The 19,800-nt window shown below is 39.9% G+C and overlaps 1 protein-coding gene across 6 annotated transcripts in view; it reads left to right on the top strand.

The window, feature by feature from the left end:
- NLGN1 (neuroligin 1) overlaps positions 1 to 19,800 on the top strand; it is a 352,005-nt gene that overhangs the window by 321,170 nt on the left and 11,035 nt on the right. For 3 of the 6 annotated variants that reach the window (XM_068145020.1, XM_068145022.1, XM_068145024.1), the window contains one exon: positions 19,573 to 19,785. In XM_068145020.1, coding sequence (XP_068001121.1) covers positions 19,573 to 19,785 — 213 coding nt within the window. The remainder of the gene's footprint in view (positions 1 to 19,572; positions 19,786 to 19,800) is intronic. The other 3 variants (XM_068145021.1, XM_068145023.1, XM_068145025.1) reach the window with 1 other exon arrangement.

Consider the following 19,800-nt stretch of genomic DNA (forward strand, 5'->3'; position numbering starts at 1 on the left):
TCTTCATTAAGTTCACTGGCTTCACTGCTTCAGAACACAATCATCTGTTCCTGAGAGCGCTGCAAAATCCCCAGGAGGAAACTCATAGGAAATGACAGATAAAGGTTTCAATTTTGGGTGGCTTTTCCATATAGGTCTTGAGTAAGTACATTCTTACATCCCAGTTCAGTTACTTTGTTGTCTGACCTCTTATCATGTTGATGATAAAACCTCTTTCTTTTGTACATTGGTCAATACCTGCCCTATCTGTGTGGGGAAAAGGTGTCTATATGACACAGTGGTATTCAGAAAGCTGTCTGATCTTCATTTGTCCCCAAGGAAACCTTCTGATCCTGAGATTTAGTTATTTATTTATTCGTGTATCTCCCTGCCTGTTTATTTATTTATAAACCCTTAAACTCACCACTACATTTTGAAAGCAGAGAACAACTTGCTTATTCCACAAATCCTCCTATACTTGGAATAAGATAAGGGATTAAAGTTACACATCTTTAAAATATATGAAACCTTTAGTGCCCAATCAGTAACAAGCCAAAGAAGACATCAAGTACTGTGACCCAGACATCAATATTATTCTTTGCCCTGTGAACTGAGGGACAACCCACAATATCTGTAAGCTTTTCAGAGCACTGTCAATGCCAAAGCACCAATGAAATAACAGCCATAGCATTGCAAATAACAATGCATTGTACTACAAAGGGGTCCACACAAGCTTGGGTTTCTTATGTCTAAGTTTCTAACTGTCCAGCTATAGCATTCTTTTACTCAATGTTGTTTTAAGTACATAGCACCTTTGTGGTTTATATCTATTTTGACATGGTTCTGGGAAGAAAGACAAAGACAGAAGGAGGTATAAACTCTACTACATGGCCAGTTCCCAGTAGCTATCAGGAAGTGATTTACAGTATTAAAGTAAATATTTTTCATACCTTGCACAGCATTATTTGTGCTCAGTTCTTTTTAGTGTGAGACATTATGTGTTGTTGGCTATGATATATACATATTGTGGAACAATAGCTGGGGCAGCACACAGCAGTGTTTAGAAATGGTTTAGAATAAAGGAGACACCAATATATGTATTTTAGTTTTTGACATACAGCTGGTGACACAGGGAAACTGAATGTGAACTATCTATTGAAAGAACAGAGAAAGTACAGGGGGGAAAAAAATCTCAGTTCAAGTTTGATCAGATCCACCTCCATTTAGTCTGTGATAGCTGGAGATTGACTTATTGAGGGAGCAGAGTGTTCCAGTCACTGTCATGCTTTTAAATGGTCTTCCATAATGCTGCTGAATAGTCTTCCAAACCTACTGTAATGAACTCTGATTTTAAGAAAGAAGGATACAATTGAAGTTCTAGTTTCTATCCTAGAAAGCAATACATTGTCTGAAGATAACTGGGACTTGGTCTAAACATTTAGGAGCATATTCTACTTGTTTCATAAATCACACTAGATTTTTCTATGGGAACTAGCAAAACAATTTCTGAATTAATATTTTGAAATGATGATTCATCGTCGTCTTTGAGTTTGACTGATGGATCACTGAACAGCAAAAATTGTGTGGTGGTACCTTTTGTTCTGATGGAGGAAAACAACAATGATATACAGAATGATACTAGCTGAAACTGCTAGTCATTGAGCCACTCTCTTCCTTTCTGTTGTCTGTGTAGTCAAGCCATCACTGCTGCTTTCAGAAGTTAGCAAATTAAGAGAGATGAACTTTCTTCAGTAACTGTCTCACGAGTAAAGAACATAAGTACTTTCAGTGTCAAGTGATGTTCTACTCCATTGACTACAAATATAAAGTTATGCACGTGTTATGTTAGAAGCTGAGAAATCTTATAAAGATTAATCAAGCCAGCACATCACCTCATTGTATCACACTGATCCTCCACTGAAAACAGCTGGTATTTTGCTAGCAGTACAGTGCCAGAAATGGGACATGATTCCATAATGCAGTGTCAGAGATGCCTTTGTTAACCAAAACAATCCTCAGAGTCAGCAGAATTAGTGTTCAGTATAAATACATTTTCTGACAGATCTCGAGCTTTCCAAGACTGCAACCCATTGCAATCTAGCAGATGCGCCTTACATTCAGTAACTTTGTCAGGATGTTGCTTGAGATTTGATGGTAATTACTGATGTGTCATTTGGGGTGTGTTGTTGAGCAAAGTCTATTAAAACTCAATTTATTTCATCAGTTAGCACCCAGCTTACATTATACAGTACGTTAGGAGAATGCTCATGCTGGAATTTTAAAGGTGGTTATGTGGTTGCAAAAAATCTTCCAAACATAAGGGCACGATAATTCTCTAGATTTTCATTGCTCAAGTCTACCAAATCCTATTTCTGGCATCAGAATTTGGAGAAAGATTCACAGAATCACAGAATGTCCAACCCTCCCTGAAGTAAGCAGGAACACCTCCAACCAGATCAGGCTATGCAGGGCCACATCAAGTCTCACCTTGAATGTCTCCAGGGATGATGTCTCAATCACAAACATATTGTAAAGAATTCTTTCTTTATGTCCAACCTAAGCCTACCCTGCTCCACTTTAAAACCATTTCCCCCTCAGCCTATCAATACAAGGCCTTCTAAACTCCTCAGTTTAAGAAGGACATTGGGACTCTCAAATGTGTCCAGAGAAGGGCAACAAGGCTGGGGAGAGGCCTCTAGCACAAGCCCTATGAGGAGAGGATGAGGGAGCTGGGGTTGTTTGAGCCTGAAGAAGAGGAAGCTCAGGGGAGACCTTCTTGCTTTCTACAACTACCTGAAGGGAGGTTGTAGGCAGGAGGGGGTTGGTCTCCTCTCCCAGGCAACCAGCACCAGAACAAGAGGACACAGTCTCAAACTGTGCCAGGGGAAGTTTAGGCTTGAGGTCAGGAGAAAGTTCTTCACAGAGAGAGGAGTTGGCCATTGGAATGGCCTGTCCAGGGAGGTGGTGGAGTCACTGTCCATGGAGGTGTTCAAAAAGGGATTGGACGTGGCACTTGAAGCTATGGTTTAGTAGTCATGAGGTCTTGGGTGACAGGTTGGACTTGATCATGAGGCTGGAGGTCAGGAGGAAGTTTTACACAGAGAGAGTGATTGCCCATTGGAATGGGCTGCCCGGGGAGGTGGTGGAGTCACCATCACTGGAGGTGTTCAGGAGGAGACTTGACCGGGTGCTTGGTTACACGGGTTAGTTGATTAGGTGGTGTTGGATGATAGGTTGGACGCGATGATCTTGAAGGTCTCTTCCAACCTGGTCTGGTCTATTCTATTCTATTCTATTCTATTCTATTCTATTCTATTCTATTCTATTCTATTCTATTCTATTCTATTCTATTCTATTCTATTCTATAGGTCTTTTTCAACCTTATTGATTCTATGATTCTGTTCTATGATTCTAAACATCCTTTCCCCAGCCTTCCTGTAGGTCCCCTTCAGATATTGAAATGTACCTATAAGGGCTGTCCTCAGCCTTCTTTCTCCAGGCTGAACAGCCCCAATTATTTCAGCTTGTCTTCACAGAAGAGGTGCTCCAGCCCTCTGAACATCTTTATGGCCCTCCTCTTAACCAGAGCAAAGTGGCACAGTCACCTCTCAATATCCAGCTCAATATCCAGCTTCTCACCCACCAATACCCACAAGTCACCCTTTATTACCTCTAACACAGCTAAGCCCAGGGCTGTGATGAGATTTTAAACCACTTGCAATAATAAATAACAGCTAAAATCACCAACTAATACCTGCTGTCTGTGATCTTTATTTCAAGATCAGGTGGCCTTTAGTCCTATGAGTTCATACCTCTTGCCTCAAAGTGATGTACATGTTTGTGGTTTAACAGCATAGTCTTAGGTTCATTTACATCCCATAGTTAATGATATTTCTTGGACTGTAATGAAACATTTTCCCATTGTAAATAACACAGACACCATTGTACTGCCTGTGGAAAAAAATATTGCCTTTAATGACAAGCTTTACATACATAACATAATCCCCTGAAGGCCCAAATTCTGTGATTTTTCTCCCATTTATTGTATCTTCCTATACAATTAAGGAAGCTGTTTGCAGTTATTTAAGAGAAATAAGTGTAGGAGAATAGAGCCCTAAGACATGAACATAAGTTATCCCAAAAGGGACCTAGGAAGAATGAAAGCTTAAAAGGGTCTACACAGTTTAATTCAGGCACCATCTGTTTTGGGGGAAAATTAGCACAGATTAGATTTTCCAACTCATCTGAGGCTACGAAAGTGCCTTTAGAACCTGTGGTATTTGGTTAAATGTTAAAATCAAATTAGCACCCTCTTACTTACTGTGTGAATTCTGTGCATATGAGTTTGTTTTGTAGTCAGCTGTAAGAATTGTAAGAGCAAGATAGAAAACTGATGCCTCTGAGCAAGCCACTCTCTGCCAGAATGTTTCTTAGCTGCCTTATAGAGGTGCTTGACATTCTTGTCCTCTTCTGAGCACTCCTTTATTAGATGTGACTATTCTGTATAAATACAGCTCTTGTTCAGGACAGAGAATTTCTTCCCAGTGACCTCTGACTCGTGTTCCATCTCGTGGTTTGGCTGTAAGTGGGTGTTGTAAGCTTTAAGGCATTTAATTTCATCCAAACATGAGTAACTGAAGAGCATTACCCTCCCCATAAAAGAATCCTCCTACTCGAGGACTGTGTAATTGTGTTGTATCAAAGTATTGCTTTATAATTGCAGAGTAGCTTTCAAAAAAGTGTTGGATTTTAAAATACATGACAGAAACTGCAAATAATTTAGGTCTTGTTGTTTTTGCTTTCCTCACTTTGCTACTTACCAAGTCTCTGAATACTTGTGGCTAAAAAGTGAAACTAGCCCGGCTGGATGTCAAGCTGTCAGGTGATGCTGTCTAACCAGGTAATATTGAGTATCTGGCTCCCTGCTGTGGACCAAATAGAGGGACAGTAAATGCAAAGTTAGCATCTTTAACAGTATATTTACCTCAGCTGGACTCTGGTTTTCTTTCACTGTATTTGTTGCAGAAATCTTTAAACACAGAGCCATCTCCATTATTGGAAGCTGGATGGCATATTTACATGCACTTTTTTTTTCTTTGCAAAGATTTCCACAGTCTTACTTAAGCTTCCAGTCATCTTATGTACTTAATTATCTGAAACATCAATTATGTCCTGCTACTTGTTAAATATTCCTTAGTTGAGCCACTTTATTGGTGCTGTATATTTGATGCAGTATCTACGACTGCACTTACTAATGTCATGCTTTTACGTATCTCAAAAGATTGAGAGCCTGGAATCACATCCTAGCTTGGTTTAAACTGCCAGATTCTGTTGACTTCACCACAATTTGTGAGATTTAGAAGAGCAATGAGCCTGGTCCATCTGTAGATGGCTATATGTATATTTTCAGATGAAGTAGTGGCAGTCGTAGAATGGCCTAGGCTGGAAGAGACCTTTGAGATCATCTAATCCAACCTCTCTGCCATGGGCAGGGACACCTCTCAACTATATCAGGTTACTCAAGGCCCCATCCAACCTGGCCTTGAACATCTCCAGGAAAGGGGCACCCACAGCTTCTCTGGACAATTCATTCCGGAGTCTTACCACCCTCACAGTGAAGAGTTTCTTCCTAAGATCCATCTAGACCTATTCTTCGTTAATTTAAATCCCCTTGTCCTATTGGTGGACACTCTTGTAAAAAGTCCCTCCCAAGCCTTCATGTAGGTATTGGAAAGCAATTATGAGGTCCCCCCAGAATCTTCCCCAGGCTGAACAACTCCAGTTCCCTTAGCCTATCCTCATAGCAGAGGTGCTCCAGCTCCTGGATCATTTTTGTGGCCCTGTTCCAACAGATCTACGTCCCTCTTAAACTGGGGACACCACACTGGATGCAGTACTGCATATGATACTAATTGTGAGGTGGAATGAAAGGATGCAGCATCTTACAGAAAAGTAGAGCTCTACATTTAGGTGTCGCTGCAGTAGGCAAATCTCTAATTGTAACAAACCAGATTAAAAAGTTGCATTTCAGCAACTGAGTAAACCTGTCAGCTCATTATTAGAAATGATACAGGTGTTTTTGTGTCTGTACCTTATGGGTGAGTGAAACTTCCCTTTGCAAAGCCTGAAAATCACCACACTGATGGCATGTGTCTGTGTGTGCCCATGCATATAAAGTATTGCTTACCAATGCTTCTGAATGTAGGTGTTTCAACTTTAGCTTTGCTTTTGTGGTATCAAGTTGCTAACTGAAAAACAAAACTCGGAGTACCTACAACATTTGCTCTTCTGCCTCTCCAGAAGCCTACTTTGAGTTAATCAGTGATTTTTCACAGATGACATCTCATCTATAAGTGTAAATTACTTTGTACTCTTGTTATGCCTTAATTGAAGTGCATCAAAGCCAAATTGCAATGGATGGAGCTGCAGTGATTCTAGCCTCTATTAACTATGGGTGGATTTGAAGTGGCCTTTCTTCCCTCCCTCCCTTCCTTCCTTCCTCCCTTCCTTCCTTCTTCTCTCCCTCCCTCCCTCCCTCCCTCCCTCCCTCCCTCTGTTTCTCTCCTTCTCTCTTTCTCTCTTTCCTTCTCCTTGGACTAAGCATGATTCATTGTCGTCTTGTATTTATTTAAATTGTTGCTAGAAAAGTTAGGGGATGTACATATAAGCAGGTATTTTACAAAACTGCTTGGAAGAAGTATGCAGGAGTTGTGTGCATTATTTGAGTATTAATACATGTGTTTTATGTCCTACTGTTTTGTTTAACAACTGTACTGTCAGCAGTGGCCAAATCCCTCAGGATTCTGCTGGGGAGGAATAGTTTAATAGCAATCATTTTTCTTGGTAAATGGCAGTTACCATCTTTGTAACAGCTACCTTCATCCCACTCGTGGCTTTTCTTCAGCTCCCTGCCTTTAAAACACAAAACCTGTGTTGCAGCGCAGTAAAATCATTGTGAAAAGATAAAGGATCTTGCCCTGTGAAACTGGAAATTCAGACACAACAAAAAGGAAAAATTGTACTAGCAGAGGCAGGGTGCTGTGTAAGAAAGGAACAGGCATATGGTGATCCAGTTAATTCTTAGTTACTTCACATTTTGCCAGAACTGATAGATATTTAGCAGAAAAGTAGATTTAATGTTTCTCTCTAGGCATATATGCTCTTACAAATGTTTCTGGTGTTCAGCTAATAGCAATGAAAACACTATATAGATCTCACTAGCATGCATCCAGGCATGAAGATGGTTGCTTGCAACATTTTTGTACCCACCTCCCAAGCTTCTCAGATAGTCATGAAGCACATTTGCATTTGGTCTTAACTGGTTTGCTTTTCTTGGTGATCTTTGGCCCACAGGAATTAGCCCACAGACTTTTAGAGCTCCAGTTGAAAACCTGATATATTTCTTAGCTTTCTCACTGTTGGACCAGTCCTTTTCTCTGGGTAAGCACAAATCAGCATCACTACTATCAGAACCACAAAAGGCAGCTGGGCAGCCTGATGTAGTTGAGAAATTATGCTCTGGCTTACTGCAGAGGGGGTTTGACTGAATGACCTTAGGAGGTCCCTTCCAACCCAGACCATTCTATGATTCTATGATTAACAAGCTGTGATATATGACCTAACGTGCTATAATTATGGTGGTGGTCTCCTGTGGTAGTTTTAGGCTGTGCCTTTAAAATTTTTCACAGCTCTTGAGCTGAAAAGTAGTAAAATGTAAATAAGTCACTATTGGGTGTAAAAACTGGGCTGGGCTGGCAAGCTTGATGTTGGGGCGGGGGGGGGAAATTTCAACCCACCACATCTCCAGCATGCCTGACTTTACAGATCGAACTGAAACTGTATTGCTGCTTCTTCTACCTTTTTCATTGTATTTTGTTACTCTGAAGTTATTCTTGCATACAGGTAAGAGAACCACAAATATGGCATCTTCAGTAAGACAAATATGCTATTAGGTGTTTAAAGGAACAGAGCAGAATGTCATGCTTTGATCACTGTGCTACTGCTGTGCATGGTATTGCAGCAAAGAAAGAGATGTAGATGGCCATGCCACAGGTAGGTCAAGGAGTTGGTCAACCACTCAGCATCTGTGGAGAGCATGGCAGATTGTCATCACAGGGGGAAAAATATTGCCCAGTATTCCCAAGGACTTGTCAAGCGATAAATTGATTGTGTGCCCCCGAGTATATTTGAAAGAGCATAGTGGACATATCCATAAATTCACATGAAGAACAGCACACCAAGAATAATGTTGATACTGATTAAATAAGATTAAGCCTTGCAAAAAGAGAAGCAGTGGGAAGGGGGAGAGGGGGAGAGGAAGAGAGAAAGAAGGACGAGAGAAAAGCTTTATTTCTCAGCCTATCTCAACACTTATTTAAATTCCCAGTACAGTTGAAGAGTTTATCTGCACTGATCATGCTACAGAAGTCAGATCTTGATTATTTAAGTCTCAGATGTTGACTCACGCATTCAAAAGCGAAAAGGCATTTTTGTGATGATCTGGTCTGACTTCTACCTGTATTATGTTGTTCATAAAACTTTCCTGAATCAAATCTTCTCAGAACATATTTTTAGAAAGCCTCCAGTTCTGATTTCAAAATGCAAGTGATGACATATTGACTGCAACTCTTGGTAAATTGGTCCAATGGTTAATCTTTCCTATTTATTTTCAAATAAGGAGATTTGAGTTCCTAGAAAATTAGCACCATAATTTCTGTGTTCTGATTGAAAGATTGCACTTTCAAATAGCTGCTAGGCTTCTAACTGGTGATTTGCATATACAGTTTTACATGAAGATTTCTGCCTTGCCTTTCATCAGCTCATAGAATATATATTAGCATTGATTGGTCCCTCATTGCACATCTCAACACTGTGAAGAACTATCAAAAATTACCGTGCTGTCCCTCTCAATGGAACTCATAATTATGATTTTTTTTCCCCCCTTTTCTTTCTAAAATATGAATTTTCCCTTCTAGTAAAATTAAATTCATCCTTCATCTCGGTCACATAAATATTCAAACCCCTGAAAAAAACCTGCATGGTGTTACTGAAAACACATACTAATACACAACCAGAGTGACCATTGTGAAGCAAAGATGATTTCCAGGTCTAAGTCAGAAGAAGTTTTCTCTGGCGTGCAAGAATCAATTAAAATGTGCTACCTAAAAGATGCTTTTGAAAGCTGAATCTGAACTGCATGTAGTTCTAAGCAGCTGCACATATTACAGAGCTCGTTATATAGCATATAACATAGATTGTGATCTTCAGGTACCATCTGGGATAACTTGAGATAATGAACTCATTTTGCCCAAATCTTGAAGGAAAATGGAAAGCAAACTTTATTATGGGGTCAGGTTTGATTTTTAGAGCCTTGCCCATTAAGAACATGGATATTTGTTGACTGTCCACTGTAGCATGTTTTCCAGGTTTGTAGCTGCTGCCTTTAATTGTTATAATCTAAAGTTAAAAGTTATGGCATATTGCATGACAGACTGGCATATCTTAATGCCTTATTTCTGATCTTGCTACTGAAAATGAGGATGCTGAAAGATCATAGTAAAGGACAGATATTTGACGCAGTGTGCTGTGGGCTACTTAATTTTGCATATTGCACTACTTGAAGTAAGTAGGACTGGAACAGCTGTGTACTCAATCCTGGTGACGACAAGAATCTCTCCCTTGGGGCATCGCTTTCCTCTGCCAAGTAGGAAAGTCAAGTGATGGCTTTGGCTACAGACTGTGCTCTCCTGTACTCTTTCCTTATCGTTTGAGCTTTGGCTGAGTGTATTTGAAGGGATCAGTGTGTGGTTTATTTTTATTATTCTACACTTTATCATATAATAAGTGTTGGTTTTGCCCATTCTGTCTTTTTGAAGACAATTGATTATATTTTTATTTTTATTAACATTCCCAAATGTAGTGGCTCAAAAGAGTATCACTGTTGTATTACTTCGTGGTAGAGCGTAGTTCATTTCCCATGAAAAGCTGAAATGCAACTTCCAGGGAGGTGGTGGAGTCACCATCCCTGGAGGTGTTCAAGAGGGGATTGGACGTGGCACTTGGTGCCATGGTTTAGTAGTCATGAGGTCTTGGGTGACAGGTTGGACTTGATGATCTTTGAGGTCTCTTCCAACCTTATTGATTCTATGAAAATACTTGAAAAGTTGAGTTTTCATAGAGCAGGACTCAGCCATGCACTAACAGCTATGTTTTTTACCTTGTGGAAGGCGTTTAAACAAATGTTCTCTGCTGGTAGCAGAATTGCTTATTCCTTCAAAGATGAAAATATTCAGAGATAGCTGCTCTTTTCTATAGCAAAGACCATCCTTCCCCCCACCCCATATTTTAAAGAAAAAGAGTAGACAATCAAATCAAATGTACTCCATCTGCCTTTTGCATCCACCTATGCTAAATAACATTCATCAGTTCATAAGGCTTACTTCTACTTTCCAATGTGCGCATCTGTATTTCTGAGATTGGACTTGCCTTCTCCTTTTCTTTTTTCCCTTTACAGCCTATCCAGAAATCAGTATTAAAGATCTCTTCTGGTGGACTAGCCCTATTGCTTAAACAACTCTTTGAAAGTATTTCTGAGATTGTTATCAGACTTTCATTTGACTCTTCAGTGAAGATCACCTATAGTAAGCTGCTACAGAGCTGATCTCTTGGGTGATCATTTGAGACTGGCTAGGTTGTATTCAAGTAGAAGTCTGACAAGCAGAGGGCAGTGGAAGCCCCCTTCAGCCATGCTGCCTGTGCTGAACCCAAAATGTTGGCTATAGGAACTACCTTCAGAGCACTGGATCAGTTTACAATTCCCACCCCAGCACCAATGCTACCACCCAGAGAATTGCATCTGTGAAACTTACCTCTGCAGCTGTCAGTATGGTAACAACCATTTTTGTATTCTCACCATTACCCTGTGTCTGACAAGCCTGCCACACACTGTGCTGTAGCTGTGACCTACTAACCAGTCACGCTCGACGCGTGGGCTGGGAGAGCTGGAGAGAAACACCACCACACTGTGCCATCCTGCAGGCACAGAAACCAGCCAGCTCAGTGCTTTACATTGACCTGCTTCTTCATGAGGGCCTGGCTCATACTGTGACTCCATCTCAAGCATGGGATTGTCACAGGGACTGATACGTGGATGTCTCACCCATTGAGAGTAGACAGAATTTGAGAGACTGCCCTCAACTGTCCTGACATGATAGATGAGGCAGAATGGAAAATAACCATTGACCACATGAAGAAAAGGCAGATAAAGCTTTTGAAAGCACTCTCAGACTTTTATAATTGCTTAGCTGGAACTTTAAAAGCAAAAAGAGTCACCCTCTTATAACAGCCTTCAGAGAATGCTAGAAATTATAATCTCAGACTGTTTCAACATCTACAGCATAATTGCCAAGAATATCACAGTAAATCTAAGTGACTTCCTTTCTTGTGTAATGGTTGATGATAATTTTTTCAGGATAGGAAAAACTCTGACTTCATCTGGACTTTTTTTTTTCTCATTTAAATGACTTTGATCTGGCCTGTGAAAGAGAACTTGTGTTTTCGATCAAGTCTGAGGGTTAGCCTGCATTGGGGCTGCACTGCACCCAGTGAAGTTGTGTCAATGCACCTTTGACAACGGAGTGAAGTGCTCTGCTGTGAGAAACTTGACTCTTTTTTCAGTCTAAGTTATGGAAACATTAGTAAGGGACTTCTGTAACTTGCAGTTTTCACTTTGTTTTGCCTTTTATGGGAGAAGAAAGTAAGTAAAATACAAAGAGGTGAAAACATTGTTGTTTCAAAGAGCCACGAGGAAAAGCCAGCCTTTTGTAGGCTGATCACACATTTTTCACAAAATCACAGGATGGTAGGGATTGGAAGGGACCTCTGAAGATCATCTGGTCCAACCACCCTGCTAAAGCACATTCACCTAGATCAGGCTGCCCAAGATTGCAGCTGTGTGGGCTCTGACAGTCTCCGGAGAAGGAGAATCCACAACCTCTCTAGGCAGCCTGCTCTAGGGCTCCAGCACCCTAAAGTAAAGAAGTTTTTTCTTAGGTCTGAGTGGACCTTCCCATGTTATAGTTTGTGCCCATTGCTCCTTGTCCTATCACTGGGCACCACTAAAATGAGTCAGGTCTCAATCTCTTGACACCTGCCCTTCAGATAATTATTAGCATTGATTTTGTCTCTTCTCAGTCTTCTCTTGTCCAGGCTAAACAGCACCAGGATTCTGAGCCTTTCCATTTCAGAGAGATGCTCCAGTCCCTTAACCATCTTTGTAATCTCCACTGGACTCTCTCCAGTCTCTCTTGAACTGGGGAGTCCACAACTGGACACAGTGCTCCAGATGTGGCCTCACAAGGGCAGAGTACCTCCCTCCACCTGCTGGTCACATTCTTAATGCACCCCAGGAAACCATTTCTCTTCTTAGGCATGAGTGCATATAGCTGGCTTATGGTGAACTTCTTGTCCATCAGGACGCCCAGGTCCTTCTCTGTGGAGCTGTTTTACAGCAGGTCAAGCCCTAACTTCCTGGTGGAGGAGGTTATTCCTACTTCAGTGCAGGCAATGCATGCTTCCAGATGTACACTCTCAAAATGCCAAAGGATATAGTTACAAATTGTTGTATTTACTGATTCAGTTCTGCAAATAATTTTTTTTTGGTGAAGTGAATTGGAATAATTGCTGGGGCAATAGCAGTGGCCGGTGAAGTTGGTACTGTAGATATTTGTAAGCAACTCTGCCTTACAGATGCCCCACTTTAGAGTTCGGTAACTAATGAATTACTGCAGCTGCTTCACTTTACTTGCAGTACAGTTTCTTATTCAGACACTTAACCTTGAGGTACTGTTGTTACAGTAGCACAGTCTAATTAAAGCAGTTAAATAGTTGAGCTGTTTCACAGCTGTTTTTTTACTGAGTGACTGAGGTTATGTGAATAGTGGGGACAACAACACACAAAGAACTTAGTGGTTTCTGAGGTGTTCTTTTTAAATCAGCCATATTGAGTGTGTGGATTTCCATGCTGGAAGAGCCTTTGTATAAAAAAGTCTCCACACATCCCACACCTTTAAAACATTTGTAATTAAACTTGCCTCATATCAGAACCCTTCCTGGTCCTCCCATTGCTCTGACCTGTGTTATACGGCACAGTCATCTCTTTTGGTAGTGGGAACTTGCAGAAATGCAAGCGTAACACATGCCAAAACAGAGTTTTGGGCTGAAAAAAATTAGCACAGGGTGTTTGTATGGAAGCTACATGTCTTTAATTTTTAGAGTTTATGGTATGACATTAGAAAAATATAAGGTTTTGAGCAATTTATGTGAACAGTCAGATAACCTTACTATGTGCAAAGTGAGTAGTTTGCAAATATATACATATAATATATAGACTTGAAGAATCATAAATGTTTTGGCTTGGAAGGGACCATTAAAGGTCATCTAGTCCAACCATCCTTCAGGGAGTAGAGACATCATCAGCTAGATCAGGTTGCTCAGAGCCCTATCCAACCTGACAATGTACATCTGCTAACAAATATTTAGCAACAGAACATTTGTCTTCTAATTGTTTAAAAGCACAGCATGCCCACCTGCAAAGATTCTGACATTAATTTATCTTCTATACAGAAAATTGAGATAAAATCTGTATCTAAATGCAGGGTCTCACCTAAATTAAACAGCCAGGAAAACTGCATAATGGGGTAGCATGATGCTTTGTACTTCTCCTGGAATTAAGCTAAAATCCTCTACTTCTGAAATAATTAATTTTATTGCTAATATGTATGTGATAGAAAGCTATAGAAACAGACAAACACTTGGCTAATCTCACAGTTCCTTTTTTTTTTTTTTTTATATTAAATGAATTTGATCTCAAGCTCCTGACTGTGCTGCATTATCCAAAGTCTTTCTTATCTGATTCTTGAGCAGCAGCGTACTGCAGTTGGCTGCAACATCTTGCACTGACTAGTTTATATTCTCCTACATCTTCCTTATGCAAGTACCTAGTCCTTTTAGTCACCTTACCCCTTATCCATTACTAAAATATGCTATTAATATTAGGATGTGCTGGTCAGCAAAGCAAGGAGCAGTATCCTCTGCTTCATGAATATCACATATACATTAACGCTCACAGTGATGCTGCCCACGTAATTCATTCAGACTAGTTAGCTGATGCGAATTCAAGAGAGATGTCTAAGATGAAAACAAATGTGCTCTTTAAGTTTAACCACAGCACTTTAAATTTGCTTATCTTGCTCACATTTCTAACTGAGTAGGGAGAAGTTTAAAGGGCGACTGAAATTTTCTGTACATGGCAATTATCATTCAATATTAATAGAGGGTGTCAAACTAAAGTCCTAACCAGGAACTTGCAATCCGGAGGGAATATAAAGTCTTCCCTCAAAATAGGTCCTGTATGCTTCCACTGTGCAGGGATGCAGTTATCTTTGTACAATTTAACATTTGCTTTTAAGAAAATAGAAGATGACATTTGACTGCATAGGGAATTGCAATTGGAAACATAGCTAAATTAGCCTAGCACATGCCTAAACAGCTGGGTAATATTAAAGTCCTAAGACTTTTTGGAAGACACACACACACAGAAAAAGGCCTTTAAGAATGTCATAGAAAGCCTTTAAGCACATCATACTAGTTTTCATAATCTCTTGGGCTTTATTTTTAGAATAGCATTTGTTGCTGTCTCTTTTCTTGCAGGCAGGGTTTTTTTTGTTTGTTTGGTTTTTGTCCAGCAAGACATTCAGCCCCTTACTTGCATCCAGCCACAAAGATTGCTGGGTTATGAAACAGTTATGTGGACAGAACTTGTCAGAGGGGAAGGTTTGGTTCTCTGTGCTGTGAAGTGGCACTTTAGTAGCCACCAGCCTGTGCTTTGTCTGAAACTATATCATCAGACTGTGGCAGTCCTTTACATTAGGAAAAATGCCCTCTTGGCCTTCCCTTCTGCATTGCTTTGAATGTTCAAATTAGGCCAGAGCTTAAAGTAATTTAATCTACCAAGGTTTTCAACAAATTATTTTGAATTTCTCAACTCTATTAATTTATTTACTCTTAAAAAATGCTGGAATCACATTAGGAAAAAAAAATAAAACACACACATACAAATCTGAATAGCACGCAGAAATCATTGCCCATTACTTATTATATGATAAGCCTATAAAGCATTAAAATTTATCTTAGCACAAAATGGAGGTCCTGGTTGTGGCACACTCTGCCTATTTGTCTAAGGGACATGTAACAGAGAAATGGTCCAAATGAGCCTAATAAATCTCATTCTTAAATTCATAAAAGACCACATCCTTACTTCCATAATTCTATTAGAGTCTGCTCCTTAGGAGGAGATAAAAGAAGAGATAACCTCTCCATTCAGAATATAAAATAGCAATTGTTCAGCTGATGATTGGAATATTTCCAGTAGAAGGACTTAATTATGGAATAAAATTAGCTCAATCTGACCTTTTTAGAGAATAATGCAAAAATAAGTTTTTTTTTGTAGATGTCATCCTGGAATAACTAAAATAAAGACTAATTCACCTTTTTCACAAGGGCAAAAGGTGATAGCATATGATAGCAGTGCTCTTGGGGAGAGGACTATCCAAGGATAATAATAAGATGGTATTTTCAGAAAGGGATAATACATTTTAATAGACTTGCTGATACAGTTTAAACACAGGCAAGCTTTCAGACACACAAGCCCTTTCCAGCACAAGCAGGTTCCCCCCTGTGGCTCAAAACTGCTAGCTTTATACCTAGATGGTGTGATGCTGGTGTCGTAGGAACGCATAGAAACACATGGGAGCCCTATTAAGTGCGTGCTGAAAGCTCCTCTTGGGATAAAGACAAAACATAAGGTTGCAACCTCTGTTTTATCTGAGTGATAAATAGGAATAAGTACTTACACCCACAGACCTATAGACTGACTATGATGCTGTGTGTTAAAGCATTTCCCTATGGGTGTTTAGTAAGATGAGTTTAAGTGTATTAATTGACTTCTTGCTAGGAAAAGAAAAGACCCTATGAAATGGAAAGAAAAACCTCATCTGTTTTATCAGTCCTAGCTCTGATTCATGACATCCTGAATGTTTCTAAGCCCAGCTGATACTACTGCATATGAAAAAGAAAGGCACGAACAGGTGGCAATATTAACAGGCTTCTTATGGCTCTGAAAAATGAGATAGAAATGTTTCATGTCATGAAAGTCAACATCAATAATCATCCATCTTGTGTAGATATGGAAGTCAGCCAACATGGCTCTTGCTGAGGAGGCGTGAGATAGTTCTTTTTGCATCAGAGCTGTTGCTCTGGACACAAGTCATAGTTTGTCTAATAGAGATGAATGAGGAGACTATTACTAATACTTCCCTTTCTTCTCTCTCTCTCTCTCTCTTTTTTCTTTCTTTCTTCTTCTTTTTTTTTTTTTCTTTTTTTTAATAAACTGAAAGCTCCCCCTCCTGGCATGTTTCCTGAACTGAAGGCAACAGGAGGCACAGCAACAGGAGACATATCCTCTTTTGCTCTCAAGATCCTTTTCACAACAATTCTTTAAAAGCAGTGTATTAACAGTTACCCAAGGATTTCCCATTTCCCCACCAAGCTTCAGGGCTTGATGTGAACTCATTTAATAGCAGCGGATTGCCCTGAGGCTTTACCTATTATTTTAATCTGTTGCTTTTCCAGGCAAAGACTTACTTGCTTCCCTTGTTGCTGTATATTATACAGACTATAGGAAACAACTTTTTCAGAATGTTTGAGTGTTAGCATTTGTTTTCCTTCAGGGCTGCTATATACCTAGCAGCTATTTCCCTAATAAATAAATATCTTGGAATCACTTTGAGAAATCTACAGAATGTTTTTTTAATCAACTCCAGCTTTGCTGAGAGCAGTTCCTTGTCCAGGCTAAGGGAATCTGCAAACCAGGGAAAGGGGAAAAAAGCAAAGAGGGACTTGTTTAGGGCATAATTTTTGGTAACCGCCCTAGCTGCTCTCATCTCATTGCTGCCTGTGTTTTGAGGGCTGCCATTGTCAATCATTCCTCTAATCCCTTAAATCTGGGCAGTCACTTATGTGCTTAATATGATGAACTGATTTGCCAGTGATTTTCCACAGTCCTACACTTAGGGAAAGAAAGGGGAAGACTTTCTCAGCATGTGCAGCCACAGGATCTGGTAGTTCCCATAAATTCCTACATTTTAATTTTGTTACCATCACCGGTGCCATCCCTCAACTCCAAGCAGGCTGACAGAAGCTGTGAGACTGGTTGGGAAGCTGTTGATAGATTTGCTGTTGTAGATTCAAAGATATAACCTCTCTGTGTCCTTAAAAACTGTTTATGGGGGAGCAACATTTTACTGGAGCACAAGTGCTGTGCAGGAAGGGTTGTAGTGGGGCCATCTTTTCACATAGACATGCACTCTGGCTAAACAGAAGAAAGCAAAAGATAATGAAGCAGAGTAAAAGAACCTCACATTCATCTCAACTTAGTACTGAGCTGTAATAGTAAAATGAGAATAAATTATTTGTATTTATGACTTCCTCTTTGGGCTTTCCTTGACTATCAAGGTGGCATGTCCTTCTATGGCAGTAATGCTTTTTTATGCAGTTAAATAGTAAATGTGGCAGGTTTTAGTTGTCGAATAGTGGTTATTTCAAAGTCTAGTATCAGAGCAACAATTTACTACAGCTACAGTGAATGAAGTATGCCCATTAAGCTTGGTACATTAAGTCTGGAAGCAGGAGAATTGCTGGCCTGGCACCTTATGCCACTTTTCTGTTCCCTCTCCATGGTAACAAAAATCAGGATTGACCTAGATGAACAAAGCTGCTCACCCTAAACAAAGCATAGCTCAACTACAGAGGCAGCGAGGCCAATTAGCTTTCAGTGTAGCCTACAGCAAAGAGGGTCTGTTAGTGTAAATGTTTACACAAATGGCAGAATACCAAGTGCAAGCTTGCCATCTGAAGTCAAATCAGAATCACAGAATTGTTTTGGTTGGAAAACACCTCTGAGATTGAGTCCAACCATCGACCTGACACCACCACGGTGATTAAACCATGTCCAGAAGTGCCATATCTAAATGTTTTTTTTTTAATATCTCCAGGGATGATGACTGTACCACTTCCCTAGGCAGCCTGTTTCAATGCCTGACCACTCTTTCAGTAAATTTTCCTATTATCCAACCTGAACCTCTCCTGGCACAACTTGAAGCTGTTTCCTCTTGTTCTGTCTCTAATAGGAGTGAACTGATGACGTATTTAAATATGAATATGGATACAGACATGCACCTATCTGTGCTAAAGCCTTGCTTTAGAATGTATACTCACATATCTTCTTAGAAATGTCTCCAAAACTGCTTTTGGAGCAGCTCACCATTGGCACATTAGGTCTGTATTGTCATAATGAAACAATAAGACTCCTCTGAGAGACATTTGTCTGAAAAACTACTGTAAACTCCTTTTGAATAGGCTATCTGCACTCAAGAGAGTTAAATCTGTAGAACTTCAACAGGACTAGGAGATTGACTAGTGTTTCCTAACTAGTGTTAATGTAGAAATAATTGTTGCAATGGTTGCAGTTCTCTACAAAGCATGTACTAGAAAACAGTTACAGTGGGGATTTAGTGAGCATTAAATCAGTTCGATATACAAAAGAGGTGATGGGGTACTTCATAGTGCTGGTATTATTTAGACATTTGTTTATTAGGGGAGAAAATTGGAAATGTCAACAAATGGGAACTGAAAGCAATGTCTTTTATCAACAGAGACCTCCTTCAAAGTCTTTATTGTCCACTTTTTAGAGTCAGCAGGTTCTAACGACAAGAGTAACAGCAATGCTAAATACACGGGTACTGCTGGGAGTGAAGTGCTCCTGCACCTGACACATTCTGCTGTTTAATAAGAGGGAACAACCCCTTTGCTCTCTGCATTACCCCTGACCTCTTACAATTTTTATGTTAAAGGGTCATGGAAACAGTTTAAATTGTCTTTACTAATTTAATGTAGATTCAATTAAGTCAGGTTTATGACTATGAGATGGAGCGCAGAGATCCGAGAACGACTCACATTGTTCAGCCTGGCTTGTTGAACAATTTTATTTGGGGGGGTGAAAAAAGGGAAAGATTGCCAGGACATAACCACAGTCTGCAGTGCAGTGTGACCATTACCTTTCAGGTACATGCAAAACTTGTGGCTGTGTCTAAGCACAGAAGTGCGGCACACAGTTGACTAAATCACTTACAAAATGACTGCAGCACGTTTGCTAAACCTTTACTCTGAAATTTAGTCCAATCAACAGGAAGATCTGGGGAGTAATACATTGTAACCTGTTAAAACTTTGACCAATACTTTGTCTGGGATGTGTCTTCATCTTCTTACCATTAATGTATCATGGGGAAAAGAGTGAATAAAAAAAAAATTGTTTCAGGAAGAGTGCAAAAATGCAAATTGTTGTCCAGTGCATATGGAAAGTTATACAGTGGCATAATATCTAATAGCAAATGCATCTGAAATTTCACTGGGAAGATTGCAACAGGATTACTCAGAAGAGCACTCACTAACCCTTTCCTTTTTCATTTATATTCACAGGTTTTTTGAGCACTGGGGACCAGGCAGCAAAAGGAAACTATGGCCTCCTTGATCTAATTCAAGCTTTGCGATGGACTAGTGAAAACATTGGGTTCTTTGGTGGTGACCCATTAAGAATAACAGTTTTTGGATCCGGTGCAGGCGGTTCATGCGTCAATCTGTTGACTTTATCCCATTATTCTGAAGGTAACCGTTGGAGCAATTCAACCAAAGGTATTATGCAGGTTG

This window comes from Melanerpes formicivorus, unplaced genomic scaffold (assembly GCF_026170545.1).
Source record: "Melanerpes formicivorus ecotype bairdi unplaced genomic scaffold, bMelFor1.0.p_v2 SCAF_12, whole genome shotgun sequence".
NCBI lineage: Eukaryota > Metazoa > Chordata > Aves > Piciformes > Picidae > Melanerpes > Melanerpes formicivorus.